General features: G+C 33.6%; 1 protein-coding gene across 1 annotated transcript in view; it reads right to left on the bottom strand.

The window, feature by feature from the left end:
• LOC134841501 (golgin subfamily A member 4-like) overlaps positions 1-14,959 on the bottom strand; it is a 90,126-nt gene that overhangs the window by 52,929 nt on the left and 22,238 nt on the right. The window contains exons 9-12 of the mRNA XM_063857527.1: positions 2,109-2,263; positions 1,263-1,379; positions 662-835; positions 29-223 (exon numbers count right to left, since the gene is read on the bottom strand). Coding sequence (XP_063713597.1) covers positions 29-223; positions 662-835; positions 1,263-1,379; positions 2,109-2,263 — 641 coding nt within the window. The remainder of the gene's footprint in view (positions 1-28; positions 224-661; positions 836-1,262; positions 1,380-2,108; positions 2,264-14,959) is intronic.

Here is a 14,959-nt window from a genome sequence, read left to right on the forward strand (position 1 = left end):
ACTATTTTTTTATATCGATGAGACCTACTTTATCAATCAGACTTTTGTATGCAGAGGTGTATGAGTCCAGTTGCTCCATGACGTTGTTCAGAATCAGTTCCCACTCCGAGTACTCGCTCACATTCGAGTCCAGACAAGTCCGAATTGAGTTACTATCTTCAACTCCCATGGATCTCATAGATGCTAATTTGACACCGACTGACAGAAGCTGCTTCTTCTTCGTCTAAATTCGGTCATTTCCAAAACAATAGGAACAACTATTCAGACTAAAAATGGTATTGACGGTCTTCGTACGTTTCGCTCTCTTAAAGTTGGTGACACATTTCGCCCTACATTGATAACTTGACTTTGTGCACGAGGTATTAGGGGCTTTTGAGGGTGAAATGTGCCACATTCGGTATTAGCATCTGATAGCACTAGCTGAGACAAAACTTCACCATGAGTCACCACAACGCGAATATTTTTCCTTATCCCATTTTGTACCCAAGCCTTTTTGAACCACAGTTATGCAATGAACGAGTCGCTGTTTACTGTCTTCAGATCATTCTACTTTCGATTGATGACAATTGAGTTTCAACATATTCTAAATATCCATTTATTCAACCATATGTTGATAACTATTAATCTTTTGGCAAGAATTAACGCCTCCCCTAACACTGACCTCCTCCTCCAGTTTTGCCTTCTTCTTGAACACTAGCATCTGGTCACTCAGTTTGTCAGCCCTTGACTTCTGCTTCTCATATGCATCCCCACTCTCCCTCGCCTGCTGAGACACACTTGACACCTTCTGCTCCAACTCTGCATTCTCCCGCTTCAACTTGGCTGCTTCGTGGCTCTGATCAAGAAGCAACATTCACTTAAAGTTAACTAAAGCGGCAATGTGAAATTTTTAGTATGGGTTCGATTAGTCGCACTTAGAAAGCAACAAATCTGCGCTGGCTAATTTAATACAGAAGCAAAGCTGCACTTCGCAAACACAGGCAACAAATAAAGCAAAAATAAACATATTTTTGAGTTTTTAAAACAAACCGAAAAAAACAAGACCTGCAAAAGAACTTGCAACAGCCATGGTCAAAAATATTGTGTGCTGCGGAGAAGGAAAGAACCTATTTAGACCCCTCGCGCAAGGAAACCTTAGGAACAACAGACTATCACACAAATTTCAATCATTTACGATTTTAAGCATGAAACAACCCGAAAAAGACAACCACTAAATTTTTTTTAATTGGACTGTTTTAGCACAAAAATCCAACGAACAATACCTTATTGGCTAACTGTTCTTTGAGTTCGTCCAGCACTCGCTTGCTGTGGTCCACGGCCTCCTTGTACGAGTCTATCTCTGTCGTTACTGCCTTCAGTCGATCAACCAGCGCCGTGTTCTGAAAGTGTGATCAATTCAATTGAATGGAATTAATAAAAAAGGACACAGTAGCGGATTTATGGGGGGGGGGGGGGGGGGGGGGCGTCCGCCCCCCCTTTAGGGATTTGACTCCCTGCCGACCCAAAGGGTCCCCCCTTTGTACTATTTTGAGATATCCATTTATGACTGACTGAACCTAAAATTTTTCTAAAGGCGCCAATATATACTAATTTTGAGGGCGGAGCGCGCGCCGAAAAAAGGCGATTTTTTTAACAATATTTTCCAAAAAGTGCCTAAAAACGCCTTTCCTGGCCTGTTTTTTGAAAAATTTGCCTGCGGAGCAGAAAATTTGGTCGAAATGGGGCTGGGTTCTTTATAGTGATTTGGGAGACCTCAGAAAATCAATTTGGTCGACCTAAAAAAAAAACGTCGACAAAAGTTTCAAAATTTTTTTCGAAAATCTGCCCCCCTCGAGAAAATCCTATATCCGCGCCTGAAAGGACACACGAGTAGAGGTAGAAAGTAAGTTGTTTGAAAAAATATACATATTCGTTAGCAAACCAGATAAAGCAGACATTTTTAACAATAAACACACTTTCCCAAAATAAGTTAACATTTTACTACATCGCCAAGCGGATCCAAAAAGCTCATGTCAATGAATTTAGAAAATAATGCTCAAATGACCCTTCTCGCCTGGTTATTGCGTTTAAGGGTACGCACTATATTAGAACATAAGATCAGTACTGACCTCCGATCGGCTGGTCTCAACTTGGGCGTTATAGTGTTGCAACATGGAGGCAACTGACTCAACTAGGTGGTTCGGTTCAACTTCAGACCCATTCGTTCCCAACTCAACTCCGCCGTTGTCTTTGGTGGGAAGCTCATTCACACCACGCCCTTTCTCTAGAACAAAAATAGCCATAATGAAATCGATTAAAGACTCAATTACTACGATATGACAATTGAAAATATATATTATTTTGCTTCAAGTTTTTCAATCGCTGAAAGAAGGCTACTCGTTGAAAAAACAATAAACAACATTTAAGATTGATAAGTTATTAAGATCTGCCTTGTTTTTTTAAATCCTGCTGCCTTTAGTTTAACTATTAAAACTCAATAGGGGTACAAGATCGAATACTGATGCAATTACTCATATCAACAGATAAAATATCAAATATAATTTTTTTCTGTCACCTCAAGAGCTAGCATAGTACCTTCAAATTTTCACCTTGAATGCTACGATTTTACTACCAATGACCTTATTATACTAAAAAAACTTCAGTCCCGCGTTTCATAATCATTGATCAGTCCCGCGTTTCAGTTTGCCACAAATTTCCCTATTACAATTGAAAAAGGTACAAGAGGAAAATATTTCCAAAAACAATCACAGATTAGGACAATTATCCTCGCCATTTCAATTTGGCTAATCAAGAGCGCAAATTGAGTTCATTTTAACAAATGATTTTCAATTCAATCAGACACAACTGCAAAGAATCGCCCACCATGAAAATTGTAAGGACTTAAAATCCACTATTACAAACATACACGAAAACAAGTCTGAAAATTTATCAGCGACACTGTTAATCATTGATCAGTCCCGCGTTTTGTTCATCCTGTTGCCTCTAATTTCCTTATTAAAAACTCCGAAGGGGTAAAAGTTAAAAGGTCAACAAAATATCAAACACTGATGCAATTACTTATATCAACAGATGAAATATCGAATAAAAATTTTAACTCTCACCTCAAAAGCTAGCATATTACCGCCAATTACCTTTCACTTTCAATGCTACAATTTTTTCCACTATAGTCTCATGAAAAAAAAATTACCCAAAAAAGTACTTGAAACTATCGGAGAGAATCATACTCATTAACCAGTCCCGCGTTTAATTCATCATTTTGCCACAAACTTCCCTATTACAGACTAAGAAGGTACAAGAAAATACTTCCAAGAGCAATCACAGATACAGACAATTATTCTCGTCACTTGAATTTTGTTATTAGAGCACAGAAATCAAGTCATTTCAGCAAATGATTTTGTACTGAACTGAACAAGAAATCAACGTCAAACTAAAAAAACTGAGATTGACGAACATTTAAGTGCTACAAAATGGCAAACTTGAGAATATTTTAAATCAATCGGAGACAACAACAAAGAATTGCCGACCATGAAGTTTTATAATGACTTAAAACCCTCATTACAAATATTAAGCGAAAAATGAGTAGGCAAACTTATCAGCGATACTGTTAACCATTGATCAGTACCGCGTTTTGTTCATCCTGTTGCCTCGAATTTCACTATTACAAAGTCATAAGGGGTAAAAGTTAAATGGTCAACAAAATATCAAACACTGATGCAATTACTTGTATCAACAGATGAAATATCGAATTCAAAACTATCTCTCGCATCAAAAGCTAGCATATTACCGCCAATTACCTTTCACTTTCAATGCTACAATTTCACCATCAATAGCTTCATTACAAAAAAAAATACCCAAAAAAGTACTTGAAACTGTCAGAGAAAATCATAATCATTAATCAGTCCCGCGTTTAATTCATCATTTTGCCACAAACTTCCCTATTACAGACTAAGAAGGTACAAGAAGAAAATACTTCCAAGAGCAATCACAGATAAAGACAATTATTCTCGTCACTTGAATTTTATTATAAAAGAACAAAAATTAGGTCATTTCAGCAATTGAGTGTATACTGAACACGAAATCAGCGTGAAACTAAATCAAATGAGAGTGACGAGATTTAACTGCTACGAAATGGCAAACTTGATAACATTTCAATTCAATCACATACAAGAACAACGAATTGCCCACCATGAAATTTTATAATGACTTAAAACCCTCTAGTACAAAAACAAAACCAAAAATGAGTCTGCAAACTTATCAGCAATACCCTTAATCATTCTTCAGTCCCGCGTTTTGTTCATCCTGTTGCCTCTAATTTCACTATTACAAACCTATAAGGGGTAAAAATGAAAAGATGAAAAAATATCAAACACTGATGCAATTACTTATATCAATAGATGAAATATCAAATAAAAACTTCATCTCACACCTCAAAAGCTAGCATATTACCGCCAATTAACTTTCACTTTGAATCCTACAATTTCACCATCAATAGCATCATTACAAAAAAAAATAACCAAAAAAGCAATTGAAACTATCAGAGAGAATAATAATTAATCAGTCCCGCGTTTTTATCATCATTTTGCCACAAACTTCCCTATTAGACTAAGAAGGTACAAGAACAAAATACTTCCAAGAGCAATCACAGATACAGACAATTATTCTCGTCACTTGAAATTTGTTCCTAGAGAACAGAAATCAAGTCATTTCAGCAAATGATTTTGTACTGAACTGAACAAGAAATCAACGTCAAACTAAAAAATGAGATTGACGAACATTTAAGTGCTACAAAATGGCAAACTTGAAAACATTTCAAACCAATCAGAGACAACAACAAAGGATTGCCGACCATGAATTTTTATAATGACTTAAAACCCTCATTACAAACATTAAACGAAAAATGAGTAGGCAAACTTATCAGCGATACTGTTAATCATTGATCAGTCCCGCGTTTTGTTCATCCTGTTGCCTCTAAGTTCACTATTACAAACTCATAAGGGGTGAAAATTAAAGGGTCAACAAAATATCAAACACTGATGCAATTACTTATATCAACAGATGAAATATCGAACAAAAGTTTCATCTCTCCTCTCAAAAGCTAGCATATTACCGCCAATTACCTTTCACTTTCAATGCTACAATTTTTTCCACTAGTCTCATTACAAAAAAAATACCCGAAAAAGTACTTGAAACTATCAGAGAAAATCATAATCATTAATCAGTCCCGCGTTTAATTCATCATAATGCATAATTCAGCAGATAAAGACAACTATTCTAGTCACTTGAATTATATTATAAAAGAACAAAAATTAAGTCATTTCAGCAAATGAGTTTATACTGAACACGAAATCAGCGTGAAACTAAATCAAATGAGAGTGACGAGCATTAAACTGCTACGAAATGGTAAACTTGAAAACATTTCAATTCAATCAGATACAAGAACAACGAATTGCCCACCATGAAATTTTATAATGACTTAAAACCCTCTATTACAAAAACAAAACCAAAAATGAGTCTGCAAACTTATCGGCAATATCTTTGATCAGTCCCGCGTTTTGTTCATCCTGTTGCCTCTTATTTCACTATTACAAACTCATAAGGGGTGAAAACTAAAGGGTCAACAAAATATCAAACACTGATGCAATTACATATATCAACAGATGAAATAACGAATAAAAATTTTATCTCTCACCTCAAAAGCTAGCATATTACCGCCAATTACCTTTCATTTTCAATGCTACAATTTTTCCACTATAGTCTCATTACAAAAAAAATACCCAAAAAAGTACTTGAAACTATCAGAGAATAATAATCATTAATCAGTCCCGCGTTTCATTCATTATTTTGCCACAAACTTCCCTATTACAAGCTAAGAAGGTACAAGTAGAAAATACTTCCAAGAGCAATCACAGATACAGACAATTATTCTCGTCACTTGAAATTTGTTCCTAGAGAACAGAAATCAAGTCATTTCAGCAAATGATTTTGTACTGAACTGAACAATAAATCAACGTCAAACTAAAAAATGAGATTGACGAACATTTAAGTGCTACAAAATGGCAAAATTGAAAACATTTCAAACCAATCAGAGACAACAACAAAGGATTGCCGACCATGAATTTTTATAATGACTTAAAACCCTCATTACAAACATTAAACGAAAAATGAGTAGGCAAACTTATCAGCGATACTGTTAATCATTGATCAGTCCCGCGTTTTGTTCATCCTGTTGCCTCTAAGTTCACTATTACAAACTCATAAGGGGTGAAAATTAAAGGGTCAACAAAATATCAAACACTGATGCAATTACTTATATCAACAGATGAAATATCGAACAAAAATTTCATCTCTCCTCTCAAAAGCTAGCATATTACCGCCAATTACCTTTCACTTTCAATGCTACAATTTTTTCCACTAGTCTCATTACAAAAAAAATACCCGAAAAAGTACTTGAAAATATCAGAGAAAATCATAATCATTAATCAGTCCCGCGTTTAATTCATCATAATGCATAATTCAGCAGATAAAGACAACTATTCTAGTCACTTGAATTATATTCTAAAAGAACAAAAATTAAGTCATTTCAGCAAATGAGTTTATACTGAACACGAAATCAGCGTGAAACTAAATCAAATGAGAGTGACGAGCATTAAACTGCTACGAAATGGCAAACTTGAAAACATTTCATTTCAATCAGATACAAGAACAACGAATTGCCCACCATGAAATTTTATAATGACTTAAAACCCTCTATTACAAAAACAAAACCAAAAATGAGTCTGCAAACTTATCGGCAAAATCTTTGATCAGTCCCGCGTTTTGTTCATCCTGTTGCCTCTTATTTCACTATTACAAACTCATAAGGGGTGAAAACTAAAGGGTCAACAAAATATCAAACACTGATGCAATTACATATATCAACAGATGAAATAACGAATAAAAATTTTATCTCTCACCTCAAAAGCTAGCATATTACCGCCAATTACCTTTCACTTTCAATGCTACAATTTTTCCACTATAGTCTCATTACAAAAAAAATACCCAAAAAAGTACTTGAAACTATCAGAGAGAATCATAATCATTAATCAGTCCCGCGTTTAATTCATCATTTTGCCACAAACTTCCCTATTACAGACTAAGAAGGTACAAAAAGAAAATACTTCCAAGAGCAATCACAGATAAAAACAATTATTCTCTTCACTTGAATTTTAAGAACAAAAATTAAGTCATTTCAGCATATGAGTTTATACCGAACAAGAAATCAGCGTGAAACTAAATCAAATGAGAGTGACGAGCATTAAACTGCTACGAAATGGCAAACTTGAAAACATTTCAATTCAATCAGATACAAGAACAACGAATTGCCCACCATGAAATTTTATAATGACTTAAAACCCTCTATTACAAAAACAAAACCAAAAATGAGTCTGTTAACTTATCGGCAATACCCTTAATCATTGATCAGTCCCGCGTTTTGTTCATCCTGTTGCCTCTAATTTCACTATTACAAACCTATAAGGGGTAAAAATGAAAAGATGAGAAAATATCAAACACTGATGCAATTACTTATATCAATAGATGAAATATCAAATAAAAACTTTATCTCACACCTCAAAAGCTAGCATATTACCGCCAATTAACTTTCACTTTGAATGCTACAATTTCACCATCAATAGCCTCATTACAAAAAAAATTACCCAAAAAAGTACTTGAAACTATCAGAGAGAAAAATTATCATTAATCAGTCCCGCGTTTCATTCATCATTTTGCCACAAACTTCCCTATTACAGACTAAGAAGGTACAAGAAGAAAATACTTCCAAGAGCAATCACAGATACAGACAATTATTCTCGTCAATTGAATTTTGTTATTATAGCACAGAAATCAAGTCATTTCAGCAAATGATTTTGTACTGAACTGAACGAGAAATCAACGTCAAACTAAAAAACTGAGATTGACGAACATTTAAGTGCTACAAAATGGCAAACTTGAGAACATTTTAAATCAATCAGAGACAACAACAAAGAATTGCCGACCATGAATTTTTATAATGACTTAAAACCCTCATTACAAATATTAAGCGAAAAATGAGTAGGCAAACTTATCAGCGATACTGTTAATTATTGATCAGTACCGCGTTTTGTTCATCCTGTTGCGTCGAATTTCACTATTACAAAGTCATAAGGCGTAAAAGTTAAATGGTCAACAAAATATCAAACACTGATGCAATTACTTGTATCATCAGATGAAATATCGAAATCAAAACTATCTCTCACATCAAAAACTAGCATATTACCGCCAATTACCTTTCACTTTCAAAGCTACAATTTCACCATCAATAGCCTCATTACAAAAAAATTACCCAAAAAAGTATTTGAACCTATCAGAGAAAATCATAATCATTAATCAGTCCCGCGTTTAATTCATCATTTTGCCACAAATTTCCCTATTACAGACTAAGAAGGTACAAGAAGAAAATACTTCCCAGAGCAATCACAGATAAAGACAATTATTCTCGTCACTTGAATTTTATTATAAAAGAACAAAAATTAAGTCATTTCAGCAATTCAGGGTATACTGAACAAGAAATCAGCGTGAAACTAAATCAAATGAGAGTGACGAGCATTTAACTGCTACGAAATGGCAAACTTGACAACAATTCAATTCAATCAGATACAAGAACAACGAATTGCCCACCATGAAATTTTATAATGACTTAAAACCCTCTATTACAAAAACAAAACCAAAAATGAGTCTGCAAACCTATCAGCAATATCCTTAATCATTGTTCAGTCCCGCGTTTTGTTCATCCTGTTGCCTCTAATTTCACTATTACAAACCTATAAGGGGTAAAAATGAAAAGATGAAAAAATATCAAACACTGATGCAATTAATATATATCAATAGATGAAATATTAAATAAAAACTTCATCTCACACCTCGAAAGCTAGCATATTACCGCCAATTAACTTTCACTTTGAATGCTACAATTTCACCATCAATAGCCTCATTACAAAAAAAACCCAAAAAAGTACTTGAAACTATCAGAGAGAATAATAATCATTAATCAGTCCCGCGTTTCAATCATCATTTTGCCACAAACTTCCCTATTAGACTAAGAAGGTACAAGAAGAAAATACTTCCAAGAGCAATCACAGATACAGAGAATTATTCTCGTCACTTGAAATTTGTTACTAGAGAACAGAAATCAAGTCATTTTAGCAAATGATTTTGTACTGAACTGAAAAAGAAATCAACGTCAAACTAAAAAAATGAGATTGACGAACATTTAAGTGCTACAAAATGGCAAACTTGAAAACATTTCAAACCAATCAGAGACAACAACAAAGGATTGCAGACCATGAATTTTCATAATGACTTAAAACCCTCATTACAAACATTAAACGAAAAATGAGTAGGCAAACTTATCAGCGATACTGTTAATCATTGATCAGTCCCGCGTTTTGTTCTTCCTGTTGCCTCTAAGTTCACTATTACAAAGTCATAAGGCGTAAAAGTTAAATGGTCAACAAAATATCAAACACTGATGCAATTACTTGTATCATCAGATGAAATATCGAAATCAAAACTATCTCTCACATCAAAAACCAGCATATTACCGCCAATTACCTTTCACTTTCAAAGCTACAATTTCACCATCAATAGCCTCATTACAAAAAAATTACCCAAAAAAGTATTTGAACCTATCAGAGAAAATCATAATCATTAATCAGTCCCGCGTTTAATTCATCATTTTGCCACAAATTTCCCTATTACAGACTAAGAAGGTACAAGAAGAAAATACTTCCCAGAGCAATCACAGATAAAGACAATTATTCTCGTCACTTGAATTTTATTATAAAAGAACAAAAATTAAGTCATTTCAGCAATTCAGGGTATACTGAACAAGAAATCAGCGTGAAACTAAATCAAATGAGAGTGACGAGCATTTAACTGCTACGAAATGGCAAACTTGACAACAATTCAATTCAATCAGATACAAGAACAACGAATTGCCCACCATGAAATTTTATAATGACTTAAAACCCTCTATTACAAAAACAAAACCAAAAATGAGTCTGCAAACCTATCAGCAATATCCTTAATCATTGTTCAGTCCCGCGTTTTGTTCATCCTGTTGCCTCTAATTTCACTATTACAAACCTATAAGGGGTAAAAATGAAAAGATGAAAAAATATCAAACACTGATGCAATTAATATATATCAATAGATGAAATATTAAATAAAAACTTCATCTCACACCTCGAAAGCTAGCATATTACCGCCAATTAACTTTCACTTTGAATGCTACAATTTCACCATCAATAGCCTCATTACAAAAAAAACCCAAAAAAGTACTTGAAACTATCAGAGAGAATAATAATCATTAATCAGTCCCGCGTTTCATTCATCATTTTGCCACAAACTTCCCTATTAGACTAAGAAGGTACAAGAAGAAAATACTTCCAAGAGCAATCACAGATACAGAGAATTATTCTCGTCACTTGAAATTTGTTACTAGAGAACAGAAATCAAGTCATTTTAGCAAATGATTTTGTACTGAACTGAAAAAGAAATCAACGTCAAACTAAAAAAATGAGATTGACGAACATTTAAGTGCTACAAAATGGCAAACTTGAAAACATTTCAAACCAATCAGAGACAACAACAAAGGATTGCAGACCATGAATTTTCATAATGACTTAAAACCCTCATTACAAACATTAAACGAAAAATGAGTAGGCAAACTTATCAGCGATACTGTTAATCATTGATCAGTCCCGCGTTTTGTTCATCCTGTTGCCTCTAAGTTCACTATTACAAAGTCATAAGGCGTAAAAGTTGAATGGTCAACAAAATATCAAACACTGATGCAATTACTTGTATCATCAGATGAAATATCGAAATCAAAACTATCTCTCACATCAAAAACCAGCATATTACCGCCAATTACCTTTCACTTTCAAAGCTACAATTTCACCATCAATAGCCTCATTACAAAAAAATTACCCAAAAAAGTATTTGAACCTATCAGAGAAAATCATAATCATTAATCAGTCCCGCGTTTAATTCATCATTTTGCCACAAATTTCCCTATTACAGACTAAGAAGGTACAAGAAGAAAATACTTCCCAGAGCAATCACAGATAAAGACAATTATTCTCGTCACTTGAATTTTATTAAAAAAGAACAAAAATTAAGTCATTTCAGCAATTCAGGGTATACTGAACAAGAAATCAGCGTGAAACTAAATCAAATGAGAGTGACGAGCATTTAACTGCTACGAAATGGCAAACTTGACAACAATTCAATTCAATCAGATACAAGAACAACGAATTGCCCACCATGAAATTTTATAATGACTTAAAACCCTCTATTACAAAAACAAAACCAAAAATGAGTCTGCAAACCTATCAGCAATATCCTTAATCATTGTTCAGTCCCGCGTTTTGTTCATCCTGTTGCCTCTAATTTCACTATTACAAACCTATAAGGGGTAAAAATGAAAAGATGAAAAAATATCAAACACTGATGCAACTAATATATATCAATAGATGAAATATTAAATAAAAACTTCATCTCACACCTCGAAAGCTAGCATATTACCGCCAATTAACTTTCACTTTGAATGCTACAATTTCACCATCAATAGCCTCATTACAAAAAAAACCCAAAAAAGTACTTGAAACTATCAGAGAGAATAATAATCATTAATCAGTCCCGCGTTTCATTCATCATTTTGCCACAAACTTCCCTATTAGACTAAGAAGGTACAAGAAGAAAATACTTCCAAGAGCAATCACAGATACAGAGAATTATTCTCGTCACTTGAAATTTGTTACTAGAGAACAGAAATCAAGTCATTTTAGCAAATGATTTTGTACTGAACTGAAAAAGAAATCAACGTCAAACTAAAAAAATGAGATTGACGAACATTTAAGTGCTACAAAATGGCAAACTTGAAAACATTTCAAACCAATCAGAGACAACAACAAAGGATTGCAGACCATGAATTTTCATAATGACTTAAAACCCTCATTACAAACATTAAACGAAAAATGAGTAGGCAAACTTATCAGCGATACTGTTAATCATTGATCAGTCCCGCGTTTTGTTCATTCTGTTGCCTCTAATTTCACTATTAAAAACTCATAAGGGGTGAAAATTAAAGGGTCAACAAAATATCAAACACTGATGCAATTACTTATATCAACAGATGAAAAATCGAATAAAAATTTTAACTCTCACCTCAAAAGCTAGCATATTACCGCCAATTACCTTTCACTTTCAATGCTACAATTTTTTCCACTATAGTCTCATTACAAAAAAAAATACCCAAAAAAGTACTTGAAACTATCAGAGAAAATCATAATCATTAATCAGTCCCGCGTTTAAATCATCATTTTGCCATAAACTTCCCTATTACAGACTAAGAAGGTACAAGAAGAAAATACTTCCAAGAGCAATCACAGATACATACAATTATTCTCGTCACTTGAAATTTGTTACTAGAGAACAGAAATCAAGTCATTTCAGCAAATGATTTTGTACTGAACTGAACAAGAAATCAACGTCAAACTAAAAAAATGAGATTGACGAACATTTAAGTGCTACAAAATGGCAAACTTGAAAACATTTCAAACCAATCAGAGACAACAACAAAGGATTGCCGACCATGAATTTTTATAATGACTTAAAACCCTCATTACAAACATTAAACGAAAAATGAGTAGGCAAACTTATCAGCGATACTGTTAATCATTGATCAGTCCCGCGTTTTGTTCATCCTGTAGCCTCTAATTTCACTATTACAAACTCATAAGGGGTGAAAATTAAAGGGTCAACAAAATATCAAACACTGATGCAATTACTTATATCAACAGTTGAAATATCGAACAAAAATTTTATCTCTCCTCTGAAAAGCTAGCATATTACCGCTAATTACCTTTCACTTTCAATGCTACAATTTTTTCCACTATAGTCTCATTACAAAAAAAAATTACCCAAAAGAGTACTTGAAACTATCAGACAAAATCATAATCATTAATCAGTCCCGCGTTTAAATCATCATTTTGCCACAAACTTCCTTATTACAGACTAAGAAGGTACAAGAAGAAAATACTTCCAAGAGCAATTACAGATACAGACAATTATTCTCAATTGAATTTTGTTATTGGAGCACAGAAATCAAGTCATTTCAGCAAATGATTTTGTACTGAACTGAACAAGAAATCAACGTCAAACTAAAAAACTGAGATTGACGAACATTTAAGTGCTACAAAATGGCAAACTTGAGAACATTTTAAATCAATCAGAGACAACAACAAAGAATTGCCGACCATGTATTTTTATAATGACTTAAAACTCTCATTACAAATATTAAGCGAGAAATGAGTAGGCAAACTTATCAGCGATACTGTTAATCATTGATCAGTCGTCCCGCGTTTTGTTCATCCTGTTGCCTCTAATTTCACTATTACAAACTCATAAGGGGTGAAAATTAAAGGGTCAACAAAATATCAAACACTGATGCAATTACTTATATCAACAGATGAAATATCGAACAAAAATTTTATCTCTCCTCTCAAAAGCTAGCATATTACCGTCAATTACCTTTCAATTTCAATACTACAATTTTTTCCACTATAGTCTCATTACAAAAAAAATTACCCAAAAAAGTACTTGAAACTATCAGAGAAAATCATAATCATTAATCAGTCCCGCGTTTAAATCATCATTTTGCCACAAACTTCCCTATTACAGACTAAGAAGGTACAAGAAGGTAATACTTCCAAGAGCAATTGCAGATAAAGACAATTATTCTCGTCACTTGAATTATATTATAAAAGAACAAAAATTAAGTCATTTCAGCAAATGAGTTTATACTGAACAAGAAATCAGCGTGAAACTAAATCAAATGAGAGTGATGAGCATTAAACTGCTACGAAATGGCAAACTTGAAAACATTTCAATTCAATCAGATACAAGAACAACGAATTGCCCACCATGAAATTTTATAATGACTTAAAACCCTCTATTACAAAAACAAAACCAAAAAAGAGTCTGCATACTTATCGGCAATACCCTTAATCTTTGATCAGTCCCGCGTGTTGTTCATCCTGTTGCCTCTAATTTCACTATTACAAACCTATAAGGGGTAAAAACGAAAAGATGAAAAATATCAAACATTGAAGCAATTACTTATATAAATAGATGAAATATCAAATCAAAACTTTATCTCACACCTCAAAAGCTAGCATATTACCGCCAATTAACTTTCACTTTGAATGCTACAATTTCACCATCAATAGCCTCATTATAAAAAAAAATTACCCAAAAAAGTACTTGGAAACTATCAGAGAGAATAATAATCATTAATCAGTCCCGCGTTTCATTCATCATTTTGCCACAAACTTACCTATAACAGACTAAGAAGGCACAAGAAGGAAATACTTCCAAGAGCAATCACAGATACAGACAATTATTCTCGTCACTTGGATTTTGTTATTAGAGCACAGAAATCAAGTCATTTCAGCAAACGATTTTGTACTGAACTGAACAAGAAATCAACGTCAAACTAAAAAAATGAGATTGACGAACATTTAAAAGCTACAAAATGGCAAACTTGAAAACAGTTCAAATCAATCGGAGACAACAACAAAGAATTGCCGACCATGAATTTTTATAATGACTTAAAAACCTCATTACAAATATTAAGCGAAAAATGAGTAGGCAAACTTATCAGCGATACTGTTAACCATTGATCAGTACCGCGTTTTGTTCATCCTGTTGCCTTATTTCACTATTACAAACTCATAAGGGGTGAAAATTAAAGGGTCAACAAAATATCAAACACTGATGCAATTGATTATATCAACCGACGAAATATCGAACAAAAATTTTATCTCTCCTCTCAAAAGCTAGCATATTACCGCCAATTACCTTTCACTTTCAATGCTAC

Source organism: Symsagittifera roscoffensis, chromosome 3 (assembly GCF_963678635.1).
Source record: "Symsagittifera roscoffensis chromosome 3, txSymRosc1.1, whole genome shotgun sequence".
Classification (NCBI taxonomy): domain Eukaryota; kingdom Metazoa; phylum Xenacoelomorpha; order Acoela; family Convolutidae; genus Symsagittifera; species Symsagittifera roscoffensis.